Consider the following 15,548-nt stretch of genomic DNA (forward strand, 5'->3'; position numbering starts at 1 on the left):
CTTTTCCTACAAGTATTCATTAAGCACCTATTGCATGCTGGTCCATATTTCAGATATTGGGAGAAACTGGAAGCCGTTCTGGACCTAAAGGGGCTACTGGAGGAAAACTAGCACGTAGACAGACACTTAAGTGTTAGGGTTCCCATTGGGTGGTCTGGGGGAAAGATTCCAAAGCACCACCCATGAAGGGGTTGATGTCATCTGACTGAAGTGTGGCAAGGATTTGGTATTGGGCGAATTTATAAACACTTAGAGGTGAATATGTACCCTTGAAATTTATACAGCTTTATAAATCAATGGCAAGTGATATTTAAAAAATACCTTACATGAAAAATAAAAACAAAGATATGGTCAAAGGTAGAGGCAAAAACATTTTTTGATAAACATGACTGTGATCAGAACTTGAAATATCAGGAAGAGTGGATTTCAAGATAAAGCTAACCCTCCAATGATCCTCCACGCCTGACCTACTCAGTTGATGGCAAAGTAGTCTGGTCCTCTCCAAACCAAATCAAGAAACAACCAGGCAGAGGGCAAGCATCAGGGTGCTGACTCTTGCTGCCAGCAACTAGACTTTCCCAGATTTGGGGGTCCCCCTCAGGGAGAAAGGGTGACAGAAGTGAAGGTGAGTCCTACCATCCCTGGGCACACTAGCTCCTGGCACTCAAGGGCCAACAGAAAGATGTATAAACTTGCTCTGGATAGGCGTTTAGCTCACTTTTCCTCTGCCACTCCCAGGACTGTCTGCGGACTCAAGTCCTCCTTTCTACGCTGGGTTACTCTTGCCCCCTTTCACCAGTTTCTCATTATCCAGGGAACCCTCCCCTCCCCACCACTACTTCTCCAACAGGGGCCCCAGACGCTAGCCTCTCCCTTCTCCCTCTGCTCTGTCCTGGCCCTCTTTTCTCCCCTTCTGCCTGCTCCTCTCACTCCATCCAGGGCTGCCGTTCGCTTCCTTCCCCACCGAGCCCGGGCCGCAGAGACCCACGCCGGGCGCGCGGCGGCAGGTGGATGGGCCGGCAGGGCGGGACCGGGCGAGAGCCGGCAGGACCCGGGCCCGACGGGCTGGGCGGGTGGCCGGGGGCGGGGAGCGAGGGCTGGTGCCGCCCCTCCCGGCGGGCGGGCGGGGCGCGCGGCGGACCGAGAAGGCGGTCCTGGTCCTCCCGCCCCTCGAGCGTCTCCGCCTCGCCAGTCGGCGGGAGCCCAGGTGCCGGCGGGCAGGAGGCGCTCGAGGATGCGCTGGTGGTCGCTGCTCCTGCTGGGGGGGCTGCTCCCCGGCGCGACGGTGGGGGGCGCGGACCCGACCTACCCGCATCGCGCCCTCCTGGACGCCGACGGCCGGTACTGGCTGAGCTGGGGTCCGCGCGGCGGCGGGCTCGCTTTCCGCCTGGAGGTGCGCACGGCCGGCTACGTGGGCTTCGGCTTCTCGCCCACCGGGGCCATGGCCTCCGCGGACATCGTCGTGGGCGGGGTGGCCCACGGGCGGCCCTACCTGCAGGTAAGCGCTTCCCTCCCGGAGTCGGCCTGATGAGCCCCGTCCGGTCCGGACCCCCGGGCGCTCGGCCGCTGCTGCTGGACGCCGGCCACCCGCGGCCCCGCCACACCGGCTCTTCACGCGCTCCCCTTTGCGATCACCTTCTGCACCCCCCAGAGCCTAAGGCGCCCTTCATTCGGCTCCTCGCATCCGATGCCCCGCTGGGACTTTTGCCCTCGGGGAGCTGAGCGCTGGTGGCCCCAGGCACTTTTCTGTCTCTGAACTTTGCAGTCTCCAGCGCCCCACTTAGTGGATCCCCAGGTACAAGTTTGACACGCATTCTCTTCACCCTTCATCCCTTGGTGGGGCGGGAGAGCGACCTCCCGGCATTGGGGACCTAGCAGGGCTGCTGTTAGTGTCGGTCCAGCTTTAGCACTTTTCTGTCTGCTGTGTAGAGTCGAACATCTCAGAACTTCCCCAATCCTGGGCATTTTGCAGCCTCAGGCGTGGGGCAGGTGTCAGCTACCGCCTCTGCGAGATGAATGAAAATTCCCCAAGAAGCCCATTAGGAGGCCACAGTTAGAAATCTGCAAAACCTAGAGTTCCTAGGCAAACCCCCTATTAAATGTGGCAAAACTTGTCACTTACTTTCATGGCTAACAAACTATTTTGACTGCTGTCGCTTCACTTTGAAGGAGCCTGGATTAGAGATGTTGCCTCTTCATATATGCCTTAATGCATAGGAAAAAAATATAAAATGACCTGAATAATTAGTTCAGATTTTCTGGACATCTCTTTTACGTGACCTTTCTATTGGACACTTTTCACATGACATAGCTTCATGGTGAATATACTCTCTTTGTAACTTAGCAAATTTACCCAAATGAAAGTTCATCCAGATGAAAACTCCTAGTTGTTCTGGCATTGTGTTAAGGCTCTGATGACATTAAAACCAATGTATTGGATGGATTTCAGAGTGCATTTCTCAGTTATCTTATTCCTGACTTCTGAGTTCAATTTCCACATCACTGTGACTGAGATGCTATCAAATTTAAATCTAATTCTGGCACTGAGCTCTTAACATGGCTAGAAAGAAAATGACAACAATAAAAAGTTCAAAACCCTGTTGTCTATTTCTTCATAAATAAATCCTTTCCTCCCAAAATAAGTACTCTACAACTCCAATAAAATAAAGTTTTATGAGGATTACACTGCTGAAGCCATTGATGTATAAATTTTCTCCTGCTGCAGCATCTCAGACATTAAATGTGTAAACCAAAAAACTGACCCCAAACACAGGCCTCACCTGCTGAATAACTTAACTCTCCTGTGATATGAGTTAGAAAATACCTTTTTTAAATACCTATTTGACTCATTTTGTTTGTTTTAGGATTGGGAAGGTAATATGTACTTTTATTTTGCATGTTTTGTTGAAGGGGGCCTGGAAAATCTTACTATGGTAATGTCATAAAACAAGGCATACTTTACAAAATAACTCACTATTGTGTTTTTCAAATGAGTAGAGTTTCTAGAAAGCTGAACTAATTTGATATCAAATGAAAAACCAAGAGTAGACTCCTGTTTCAACATGCCATACCGGACCCACCACAAACAGACTTTGTTAAACTTCAGTGTTTTCACATTGCTGGTAGTTCTTCATAAAGATTGCATAAGAATTAATTAAGTGCTCTTCACATTGATTTTAATCCATAGACTTTTTCTTCATTAGTGAATATATACCACTAGCAGATAAGCCTGGCAATGGAGGGATTTTCAATATATTTTATAAGCAAGAAATAGGATTTCTTCTTTCATTTTTATTCCTGAAGAAGTGGAATCCAGATTTTCACTTATGAAGGATAATAATTTTCTTAGTTGGCTGACATCTTTTAGTACTATGTTTCCTTAAATATCCTACACATTTTAGGACCTGTAAAATACCATGAAATTATTCAAATCAACTAATTAGAAAGAGAATTTTTTGAAAATCCCCTTAATAAAATGAAAACAGCAGAGACTACTAATAAAAAGTAATGTATGAGTTGCAGCAGGGTCACCTAAGCTGTGTGGCTCCATTTCCCCACACTTGGAATTGAATCATGCCTCTAGAAACTATCTGAGATTCTTCATACAGAGGAATGTCAAGGGTATTCTCAGCAACTAAACCAAAAGTTAAGTAGGGGTCCTTATCACAGTGTATGTGATTCTGCTACTAGACTTTGGATTTCTTATAACATACTCTCAGTGAGAACAAACTTTATATGAAACAATGAAACAAAAAGCATTGGTTTCTGGAGTATCAATAAACTTGACAGTGGGAGATGGCATAAAACCATATGCCACACCTTAAGTTGATATCGCAGCCACCTATTCTCCTGACTTTTCCCCCTTTGTTTATTTCATCCTTTTTTATTTAATTAAAAACTTGACTTTTAGATATTTCTTCTTCTTTCATTATGACTTTCCTTTTTCTAATTAAAGTCTTCTTTTGGTAGGATAGTAAATCCTGGGCAATAATATAATAATGAATCCCAACCAATCAGGTAGAGAATTACGTCTAAATAGATGTCACAAACCTAAATATCTATAGAGACCAGGCAGCAAAAAAGAGTAATGGGACTTGAGTGGAAAGGGCAGGATGTGATGCAACTGAGTAGAGGGGACTGAAGAATCCAGAGTTTTTGTGAGCAAATTACTGTCCAGTGGACTTGCAAATCAAATTTTGCCCATCTTTTAGTAGTTTTGTTTTTTGAGGAAAGAGAAATTTAGAGGTGTGTGAATGCATGTGCATCTTTGTGTATAAAATCTTCTGATTACTAAATAGTGGCCATAATTCAAATTTTCACAAAGCACCAGGTAGTATACACAACATGTATATACATATACATGCAATTTCACTTGAGAGATATTCCTTGGACAATGTAATCCGGGGCCAAGAGGAAAAGATAAGGTTAAGAATTAACCCAAAGTGTAATAATCTATGAAAGTTAGGGAGGCGGGTTCCATTTCTCTTTAGGCAAAGTTTAGTCAGTGCCACAAGTGGGTCCAGTGTCAGAGGGGACTTTGTCCATTGTTTTGGTTATGTATTGTTATATAACAAACCACCCCAGAACACAGTGGGGTTAATACAGTGAAAACACTTATTTTGTTCACAAATCAACAATTTGAGTAGAGCTTACCAGGGACAGATTTTCCTCTCCATTTGGTGTCAACTTCATGGTGAATGGATGGAATCATTGGAAGGCTCATTCCCTCACTTGTCTGACTGGCGGTTGGTGTTGGCTGTTGGCTGGACTGAGCTGGTACTGTGGTGAGAACTTGGCCTCTGTAGGAAATTGTTTGCTTCCTAACGGCAGAATGACTGAGTGTCCAGGGCGAACATCCTGAGCAGCCCAGTTGGACCCTGGATAGCCCTTTGTAACTCAGCTTTTGATCATGTAGTGTATCTCCTGGAATGTACTGGTGGAAAATAGATTCCACCACCCTCATCCACACTGACCACAATCCCGCCTTCCTTGAGTACTTCTCTGCTACATGCATCTATCTACTCGCTCTTGACACTGCTGAGACTGGGAGACAAGGATAACTTTTCACCTTCTTTTAGTTTGTCTCCCTCCCCTCCCCATCTCTTTCTCTCTCGCACACACACCCCACTCACAGAAATTAGTGAACAGTTTGTAATTTCTCCACTGTATTCCTATTCATACTCCCTTCAGCACACCTTCTCTGTCACAGCCCTCTAGAAAAAGAGTTCTAAACCTCCACAACCCGTTTATACAGGGGTTGCCAATCACTATTTCAGGGTTAGACCCAATGAGACTGCCTCCAGAGGGCAGTGTGATATTTGTTTGTAGGCTAGCAGAGTGGAAAGTCAGATTTTGAATTCATTCTCTCAAAAACAGCTGTAGCCAATCTTAAAACTATATCCAGAGCCCAGGCATTGGGGAAAATTGTTGGACCCATTTGGTAGGCATTGTTGGACCCATTTTGTAGCCCTCTGACTACCTCTGGAGATAGTTCTGCAAATGGCCTGAACCAGGTATGAACAGAATGGGAAAGAAAAAAGAGAAATTTGATTTCGAAGTGAAACCTGTCTCAGTGTTATCTATGGGCTGAATTGTTCTGGATGGTTTTGCACCTGAGAAGTTACCAGGGATCCTTGGAGGCCACTTTCTACAGTCTCTCACAGAATTGCTAGGGCTGGGGCTGGAAGCTGTCTGTCCTTTTGCAGTTTTTTTTTTTTTTTTTTTAACTTCACTATTTTGTCTCAATGAATGAACTCAGCTCTCACTTCCTTGATGGATTCTTGTCCTTTCCTTGTACTTTGCCCCTTTTCCACACAGAGGAATCCCACCCCCACCGAGCCACTTAGCAACTGTGAGTCCCCATTTGAGGCAAGTAATCCGGGTTGATGAATGCCTAGTTTGTGAGAGTTAGAGAAGAGAGCAGCATTGTCGGATGTGCCTGTTGAATTTGCACAAAAATTGATTCACGCTTCCTTTGGGGGGCATAAATCGCCAGTGAATGGAGGCTGAAACATATGTCATCATTTGTTACAGCCTCGCTTGTTGGCTGCTCTAAAACCGAAGCCTTTCTGTCATGAGAAGTAAGTCTTCAGCAGCAGGGTAATTGCTGCTGGGCTGTTCACTGAGGAAGTGCTTGGAACTGATTTGAAATCACAGAAAACAGTGAGCATTCTTTGTGGTTAACGATGTGCTTCTTTTAAGTGCACCCCAGCCAACAGCAACAAAGAAATGTTTGGAAAGCAAATTGAAGAGCTGTAAGGGAAAGATGAAGAGAGTGTGCTGGCCTGACACAGCTCAGCTGGGGCTTTGTTAAGAGATATTTATAAATCTTCAGATTATGCCCTCATCCCCGCTCCATCCCCAATTTCCAGATGAGGACAGGAGCCCTCCACGCTTCACGCTTTGTGCATTAGTAATAAGGACACATGCCCCAGTGTGGTGCTCGAACACACGATAGTACTCTTTGGCTGTGTGGTTCTCCCTGGCAAGGCAGATGATTTCATAATGCCAGCCTGAGGACAGGGCCAGACCTAAAAACCCAGGAACAATGCACCTGAATTGACAAACATATTTCAAGTCTTCAGGCAAAAGGCATATTTCCATATTCTTGGAGGGAAAGACAAGAGTCCACTTCAGAAGAAGTGAGTGGTGGTTTATTGATTCATCATTTGTAACAGAGCCCTGTTGAAGTAAAGTTGTTGGCAAGAGGAATGAAGTCATTATACAGCATCATGTTTCTGAAAATATTTGATGCATATGTTGAAAAACCTGCATGTGGATACCTCACAACACTGTTTATTGTAATTTTTTTAAAGATTGATTAATATTTATGTATACAAGCACGGGGGTACAGGCCAGAGATTGTGGGGAGTGAGAGGATCCACCAGAGACAGAGTGGGGAAAAGAACAGGCAGACTGACTGAAATACACTGCTGAGGGGAGCAGTGGGTGAGACAGGAGAGGTCTGCTGTGCCATGTGGGTTTCTCCCTGGCCAGCGGGGGATCAAACTCATGCTGCAGAGGCTGTGGATTGCTTCATAGTGTGATGCTTAACCCCTTGTGCCACCAGGGAGGCCCTATTGTAGTTTTTAAACATATATAATTCAGAATTTCCAAACAGAAAAACTGTTTATCCAGGGAACTTCTTCCCAGTCTATGTCTTTCTAACTTGTTAAATTCTAGAGTAGACACAAGGAAAAAAAAAAATCTGACTATAAGGATAACCTATAGCACATAAGCAGAGAATCCTACAAAAATAATTTCAAAGGGATTTTTGTTAACTGTAAAGTTGGGATTATATAGCTGAGTGCTATACACATAATGCATAGACCTAATTTAATGTACTGTTGGTATCTTTGTTATTCATCTAATGCAGTCAAAAATTATGAGAAAATCTTTAAACAGTATTTGCTATTGTAGGTTAAATATTGATGTTTCATGTATTTACTGGTTGCTCTTGAGAGCTCAGAATTTAGTTGATTTTCCTCATATTTCCTAATCCCTTCACTTTCCAATTTTACAGGAGAGAAATGAACTACAGATACAGTAAAGGCCTTGTTGGAGGCCAATGTAGATTAGTACCTTGGGTTCATTTCCTCTGAAATATCCCTTTTGGTGTTCTTACTTCTGTAAGCAAGTGGTAAAAACATTCATATCTTCTGCAGTAGTGAAAGGAATAAGAAAATACATTTTAAAGCAGATTGATAAAATACAATCATAGTGTTTCTCTTACTGCTTTTGTTCCACTATATATGTCATACATACACATTTCTATGATAGGATTTTTCTGAGTTACTAATATATGCCATACACTATGATAAGTCCTTAAGGTTTGTTTTCTCAGGAATTCGCACAACAGCCCCATGAGGTCAATATCTGATTTCTCTTGGTGTGTATGTTTATAAACTTGAGGGTCCTTGAGTCATTTGTGACTTGCACGGAACTGCTTCATGTGGAAGTACTCACCTAGAGGTAGGGGATGTTGGAATGCTCATTCATTCCTTCAGCCAACACCACTGAAGGATTGTGAACTGTTCTAGAGGCTAAAAACAGCACAGAATGAGATGAAATCAGTGGTATTATGGAGCTCACATTTTGGTGGTGGGGATGAGCGAACAAATTAGCAAGACAATATAAAAGAGTGATGAGGGCTCTCAGGACAATTAAAATAGGCTGATTGATAAAGGGCAACTAGGGCTATTTCAGATAAGGATGCTTATAGTCAAGACATGAGAAACAAGTGTTCTTACTCTTAAGGATCATCTTTTGAGATTATAGTGTCTATAATTTAAAATACTATATACTGTGAAGAAGGTTATCTGGCATGAGCATCAAAGAACTTAGTAGACCTTGAATATAGGAAACTGCTTATCTGGAGGAAATATAATTAATGTTTTTTCAAATGTGTCTGAACTGCACGAGCTCTCTTCTATTTCTGTGGCATTGTTACACAGATGTTTAGTAAGCTCAACTAGTCTTTCGAGCTTTGATCTGGAGACTTGGTGATTTTATAGAAGTTTCTAATACTAGGTGTGAATGTTTTTATCTTATACTTTGTTTCCCCCCACCTCATTTTCAATAATATTAGGGCGCTAAATGACTTGGAGAAGCTAGGTCAACAATACCACATGTGATTGGGGGAAGATTTCCATGTTTCAGGCAATTTTAAACTAAAACTTTGAAATATGATTCTTAGATAAAGCCAAATTACTGCCTTTTGTTTCCCCCTGCAAAGTTCACACACTGAAACCCACTTGCATAGTAAAGGAAGTAAAGAAGCGAGGCCTCCTGGTGTTTGGCCTCTGGTTCCCTTTGGAAAGGACCATGATGGATATTCTGTGGCACGTTGTAGCCCAGGGAAGAGCAGGTAGAACTCCATCTAATGGAGAAATGAGAATTTAGAAAGATTCTTCCTATGTCAGAAATTCCCAAATTGTTCTGCATATAAGAATCATTTGGGGGGTCTTTTAAAAGTTCTAATACTCAGGCAACCCCTTTCCCTGATACCATTTATTTATTTTTTTATTTTTATTTTTTTTTTTGAGGCATATTTTATTTATTTATTTGTTTGTTTGTTTTTGTTTATACATGCACTGGGTACAGTCAGAAGCGCGGGAGGGTGAGAGAATTCACCAGAGCCAGAGCGGGGAGCAGAGCAGGCAGAAGGACCGAAGCACACTGCTGAGGGGAGCAGCGGGTGGCAGGAGAGGTCTGCGCACCATGTGGGATCCTCCTCCGGTGGCCGGGAAGCAGCCGGGGATCGAACCGGCGCCGCAGAGGCCGCGGGCAGCTTCGCAACCCAGCGCTCAACCGCTGCGCCACCGGGGAGGCCCCCTGATACCATTTAAATCATAATCTTTGGGGGGGGGGAGGTGAGGTGAGTGGATACAGGCATTAATATATATTTTAAAGTTGACTAGGGGATCCTAATGTACAGAATTACTGACCTTATGTGATCAGGCTCTTTGATAAGAATCAGGTGATGCTTTTGTGGTCCACTTACAGGAGCTTGGAAGGTGCCAGGCAGAGGGCATGGGAATGCAAAACAGGAGTCCATACAAAGCAACTCAGAGTGACCATTGGATGTTTGCAACAAGGGCTTGTTTATGCTTGGATATTTAATATTATTATTATTATTAAAGATTATTTATTTATGCATAGAAGAACTGGGGTATAGGCCAGAGGTGTAGGGGTAAGAGGATTCATCAGAGTCAGAATGGGGAGCAGAACAGGTGGATCTACTGAAATGGTGGATCTACTGAAATACACTGCTGAGGGGAGCAGCGGGCAACACAGGAGAGTTCTGTTGCACCATGTGTGTCAGCTCCCTGGCTGGGGATTGAACTCATGCTGCAGTGGCTGGATATAGCTTGATAGCGCTGAGATTTTAACCCCTGTGCCACCTGGGAGACCTCCTATGATTATTTTTAAAATAGAAAAGCAAAGTGGGTTTTCCTGGAATGGAAACACTTCTGAGAAGAATCTTAACAAATGTATTGATAATTCTAAATATTTTCTCAAATTTACATGCTGAAACAAGAGCAGCAATTGAAGAATTATGGGTGTAGGTAGATTTCAAAATATGCCAAACCAGAAATCTCTCCTTATAGCCTTTACCTTTCCTACACATCTTTTGTGTGTTGTTAACTGTGTTGTAGGAATATCTTCCCGTAAAGAGCCTAAAACTTTGTATGTTACATAGGGTCACAGGATATCAGAAGAATATAAATAAATGAAGTTTCTAGATAATTTTTAGTCTATATATAAGCCAAGAGAAGTGTTCTGCTCTAAATTTTTAAAATTAGAAATAACAGTTACAAAATGGACTGCCTTTGTATTGGAAACATTTTCAAGCATTTCTCCAGTTATGTAAATAGATGTTCTTTCTCTTCCCCATTCTCTAGGGTTACTAATAAGCAGTGAAATACCCTAGAGCTAGTTGCAGAAGGAAGAAAGAGGAAAAGTAGCAGGAGTGGTGGATAATTAGTAGTTTATTAGGGTATGGATGGGACATTTACAAGTTGATGACTCTGTCAGTGCTGCCACATCTCCTGAGGCACCAGGAACAATTCCAACTGCTTGGCAGATACTCAAGAATTACCTGATGAATAACTGCTGAGCAGTTACAAGCAGGAAGTCTTCTAGACCTGGTGTGAATCCCAGCCCATCCTGCTGCTTAGTCCTTGTTTGGCCCTCAACAAGCTCCTTAACTAAGTGATGGTTTCCTTTATGAAGAATGGGTTCTTGGTATCAAACACATGGATTTTTTTGTGAAGATTAAATGAAACAGGCATGTAAAGAAAGCTCTTAGAGCATGTGGCCAGTTGAAAGTACTCAAATTCAAATAATATTTTAATGAATCACTTAGTGAAATGTTAGAATTGTTGAAAGATTACATAAAGACTAATGTCTCCATTTTCGACTGGGGAAATTAATAGATTGGGGAGATGTTAGCAATTTTTGAGAAAATTTGAGAACAACTAAGCAATTGGTTTATGGGCACTTCGCAGTTGTTAATGGCTAGAAGCCAGTATGGTTTCAATAAACACAGATTATACTGACAAGATTGCATTTGACTTGCTGGATTTATAGATTGAGATTAAATAAATGATACATATTAAAGATGGGTAATTAGCAGGATTTCTTATGACATTCTCGTAGAAGATAGACAAATACAATTGAATTAGTAGTACTTATCTATATAAGTAATGTGTACAGTTGAATTTAATCAGGATTAATATGAAAAAGATAGTATTAGTTCACTTTAAGCCAAATATAATACACTTGTTAAACACAAAGATGTAATATAACCTATCAGCTCTACTGTTCCCATCAAAGGAAGTAATGTAGACATAGCACTCTGCACTAGGTCAGTCACAGCAGACGGTCTCTTCTAGGAATAACGTTTTTAAGGATATGTGTATTAGCTGGAACATTCTATTTCTTTATTAAAAAGATTTACTTATTTATGTATACAAGAGCTGGGGTACAGGCCAGACCTGCTGGGTGGGTGAGAGGATTCACCAGAGACAGAGTGGGGAGCAGAACAGGTGGATTGACTGAAATACACTGCTGAGGGGAGTAGCCAGAGAGACAGGAGAGGTCTGCTGAGCCTTGTGGGTCAGCTCCCGGGATGGGGATGGAACTCCTGCTGCAGTGGCTGCGGATAGCTTCATAGTGTTGGGTCTTAACGCCTTGTGCCACCAGGGAGGCCCTAGCTGCAGCATTGTAAATGAGGATTGCAAAGATGGTTGAGATTCCTGGAAATCAGGGCATCTGAGAAACAAGAAATAGCTGCCAATGTTCTGCCTGAAGAAAGAACAGTTATAAAAAACATGTCCATTGCCTTTGAAATAGTAGGCAGTCTTTCTCATGAATATGAATTAATTGCTACCTATTAAGTTCCAAAATGAAGAAAAAATACCCAATTGAAAAGTCATTAAAAGATAGATATTAATTTGGGTTAAGAAATAGATTTATGACAACCAGAAATATTATAATTAAATGAGATGCTTGGTGAAATTGTAAGGCCATGTGTTGGATGTGTTAAATACTGTGTGATCATATCTTAAAAATATTTTTGAGTGAAATCCTCTTTGGAGGTGCCTGGAATTATGCATAATTCATGTTGTCTTGAGTGTTATGTTAAAAATAGATTTACTTTGTATTCATACTTTTGGGTTATTTAAGAAATGACTATAAGGGAGGATTTTAGCAACTATTAAACTTTTTTTTTTTTTAAAAAAAACACAGGTTAAACGATTAAAAACTGTTTTTTAACCTGCTTCTGGAAATTCTCCCTGTGCACTATACTGCTATAATGGTTAGTATTAACTAAGAGTATTTCATCTCTGTCCCTTTGGTGTATTTCGGTGTATTTGAATGATATATTAATATTATATTGGTTTTGAAATCTGAAAAAATAAACAAAGGAAAAATAATGTTTTATGACTTGTATATACTCAATATTTTGGAGTGTTTCAAGAGCAAAGTTGAATATAAAGTAGATGAGTTTCTGAATCTCTGTTGGTGTATCTTTTTGATGTCAGAATAGTGTACACAAATTCTTTGCTTCTCGATCTATAGGCATCTCAGACTGAACCTCATTTACCCTCAATCTGATTCTTTCCAGGCCCTTTAGTCTCTATACATGGCACCTCCTGGAAGCTCTCGCCAAAAATCCAAAGTCATCTTGGTTTCATCTCCTTCCTTCATCCAACATGTAAAACACATCCTCGGGTTCTGTTGACTCTTCCAAACCAAATCTAAAACCTGCCCAGTGTCCTTTAGTTTTACTACCTCTAGTCAAGTTTAAGACACTAGAACCTCTGAAAAATTGTCTTCTGACTACTCATTCCTTTTTCTCTTCATTCTCTACATAGTAGCCACAGTTACACAACACACACACACACACACACACACACACCCCTTTTCCATATCAATCAGAATAGGTCAGTCACTGATTAAAAGTAATATGACTTTTATATCAGTATTAAATTTGAACTGTCTCTACTGACCTATAAGGTGTCACAATGTTTGAGGCTTCATTTGATCCCTTTTGGTCTTATTTGTCCCTCTTGGGCATGGTAGTTCAGTCCTACTGGCTTTATTTACTTTGTCAAGCTGGATAATCTCTCCCACTCTGCCCCTTTTAGCTCCTTTCTGATAGCTGCCCTCACTTTCTGGAGGCTACTTCCTCTGCATTTTTTCATGGCTGGTCCCTAGTTATAGTTTATTTCTCAGAGTAGATGTTATTGCTTGAGTGGTGGCTTTTTGGATTAATCATCCCAGGTGCTTTCTAATTCCTCTCTAGTTATAAGTACTATTTAAAAAAAAATTAATTACTTATGCATACAAGAACTGGGGTACAGGCCAAAAATGCAAGGGGTGAGAAGATTCAGCAGAGACAGAGAAGGGAGCAGAACAGGCAGATTGACTGAAACACACTGCTGAGGGGAGCAGCAGGCGGGTCAGGAGAGGTCTGCCGCACCATGCGGGTAGCTCCCTGGACAGGGATCAAACTCATGCTGCAGTGGCTGCGGACAGCCTCATAGGCAGCGTCTTAACCCTTTGCACCATCAGGGAGGCCCTAGTTATAAGTGCTATTACCTAAATATATCTAGTTGTATTATTTAATTTTTAAAAGTCTGCTCCCCTCTACCCCCATTTAACTATAAGTTTCATTATCATAGAAACTTTGTTTACTATTGTACATAATTGGCCCTATAGAGGAATAGTAGTCACTCATTAAAATATGTGTTGGAAAAAAGGAGGAAGGGAAAGACGGATGCAAGGGAGGGAGAGAGGGTTGATAGGAGGGAGGGAGGGAGGAAGGAAGGGATGAAAGAAAGAAGAAAAGAAGGAAGGAACCAGCTTTCTTCTGAAAATATATTCCTTGCATAACTGGTCATGGACTGTTAAGAGAAGTCTTAAAATATTTCAGAAATTGAGATAATTGGATAAGATGAAGGCAAATATATCTTATTTCAAAGATAAGATCTGTAACTTTTTTCCACTAAAACTTATTCTTAGAGATGCAGAATCAAAAATTTAATTGTGGGCCTCCCTGGAGACATCAGGGGTTAAGCACAGCACTGTACATGTATTCACAGCCACCACAGCACAAGTTCGATCTCTGGCCAGCCAGGGAGCTACCCACATGGCACAGCAGACCTCTCCTGTGCCCGTTGCTCCCCTCAGCAGTGTATTTCAGTCAGCCTGCCTGTTCTGTTCCCCACTCTGTGTCTGGTGAATCCTCTCACCACCCCCCACCATACCTTTCTGGTCTATACCTCAGTTCTTGTATGCATAATAAACAAATCTTTAAAAAATTAAAAAATTAATGTACACTCTATCTTTGATAGTCTATAATTATAGAAAGAATTCAATTATTTTACCCCAAAACTGAAGTGGTCATGGGAGAGAATTCATGATGTGTGTTTGCAGAAGGTGGCACTTAAAGAGAAATTGCTCAGGTGGACGCTGAGAAATAGCATTAAAATAGAAGAAATAGCATTAAAATCAGCTTATACCAATGTCTGGAGATTATGTTTATAAAGCTTGCTTATATACAATTTATAGTTTTTTAGGATTAAAGATTCTCTTTAAAACAAACTATTTATTATTTTACTATCAGTATTATTAAAATACCATAACACTTATTATAGAAATTGATATTGCAAACAGAAATGTTTGAAGTAACAGGCTTTTGAGATTTAGAAAGAGAAGAAAAACTGCAAGCACCTGTTGAAGAAAATGATGACAGATGGTAACATTTTTCTCAAGGTTTCCCCTGCAGCTGTGCTTACATTCAATTCTCCAGGCTGTGCTGGGGTCTATTCATATCTTTTATTACACCCATAAGAGTTTTCACTTCTTCCTGTTTAACACAGAATCAGTCAAAGCTCTTTTCTGTTGCAGAGATTTTATTCAAGAGAGGAAAAATAAAGACTGACAATGTGTGAGTACCAATTGAACATCTGTGTAATCAGCTTTTTAAATAAGAGGTCATAGCAATCTCGTTGATTATCAAAGCTTGCTTTTTTGGTATGTTATCTTAGTTTGAAAGTAGCAGTTGGTACTCGCGCTTTCCTGCTCAGTGATAAGTGCCAGCTTGTGCTGGTGCTCACTGCCTTTGCTGTGCCCACACAACATTTGGAAAACCTAAATGATAGATTTTGTAATTTTTTCAAAGCGTAAGTGTTCAAAAGAAAAAAAAATCCTGTGAGAACATGTTTCAGGAGTAATATTTTTATAACGTGACTGCAGATTAACTTGACTGCAGGAGCCTAATGATCAACTCAGATTTTCACGGGTAACAGGTACTGTGTTATTTTTAAAAAGTTTAAACAAGCTAAATACATGATTGACATACTGCTTCGCCAGGAAGATAACACCTCATTGGCAATTCATGTTGAAGTTTTTCTTAATGTAGTTATTGAGTTAGAATATGATTAAAATACATGCAAAGCCATTTATGTAGGGTAACATTACTTCATATTCACTTTACAGAACATTAAAAATGAGTAAGTACCAAGAAACCTGATTTC

At 41.4% G+C, this 15,548-nt stretch overlaps 1 protein-coding gene across 1 annotated transcript in view; it reads left to right on the forward strand.

The window, feature by feature from the left end:
* Window positions 1-1,234: 1,234 nt before the first annotated feature.
* MOXD1 (monooxygenase DBH like 1) overlaps window positions 1,235-15,548 on the forward strand; it is a gene marked incomplete at both ends in the record, with an annotated part of 71,792 nt that continues 57,478 nt past the window's right edge. The window contains one exon of the mRNA XM_084258086.1: window positions 1,235-1,498. Within this exon, the coding sequence (XP_084114212.1) occupies window positions 1,235-1,498 (264 nt within the window). The remainder of the gene's footprint in view (window positions 1,499-15,548) is intronic.

The sequence above is a fragment of the Talpa europaea genome (genome assembly GCF_964194135.1).
Source record: "Talpa europaea genome assembly, chromosome: 2".
NCBI classification, from domain to species: Eukaryota; Metazoa; Chordata; class Mammalia; order Eulipotyphla; family Talpidae; genus Talpa; species Talpa europaea.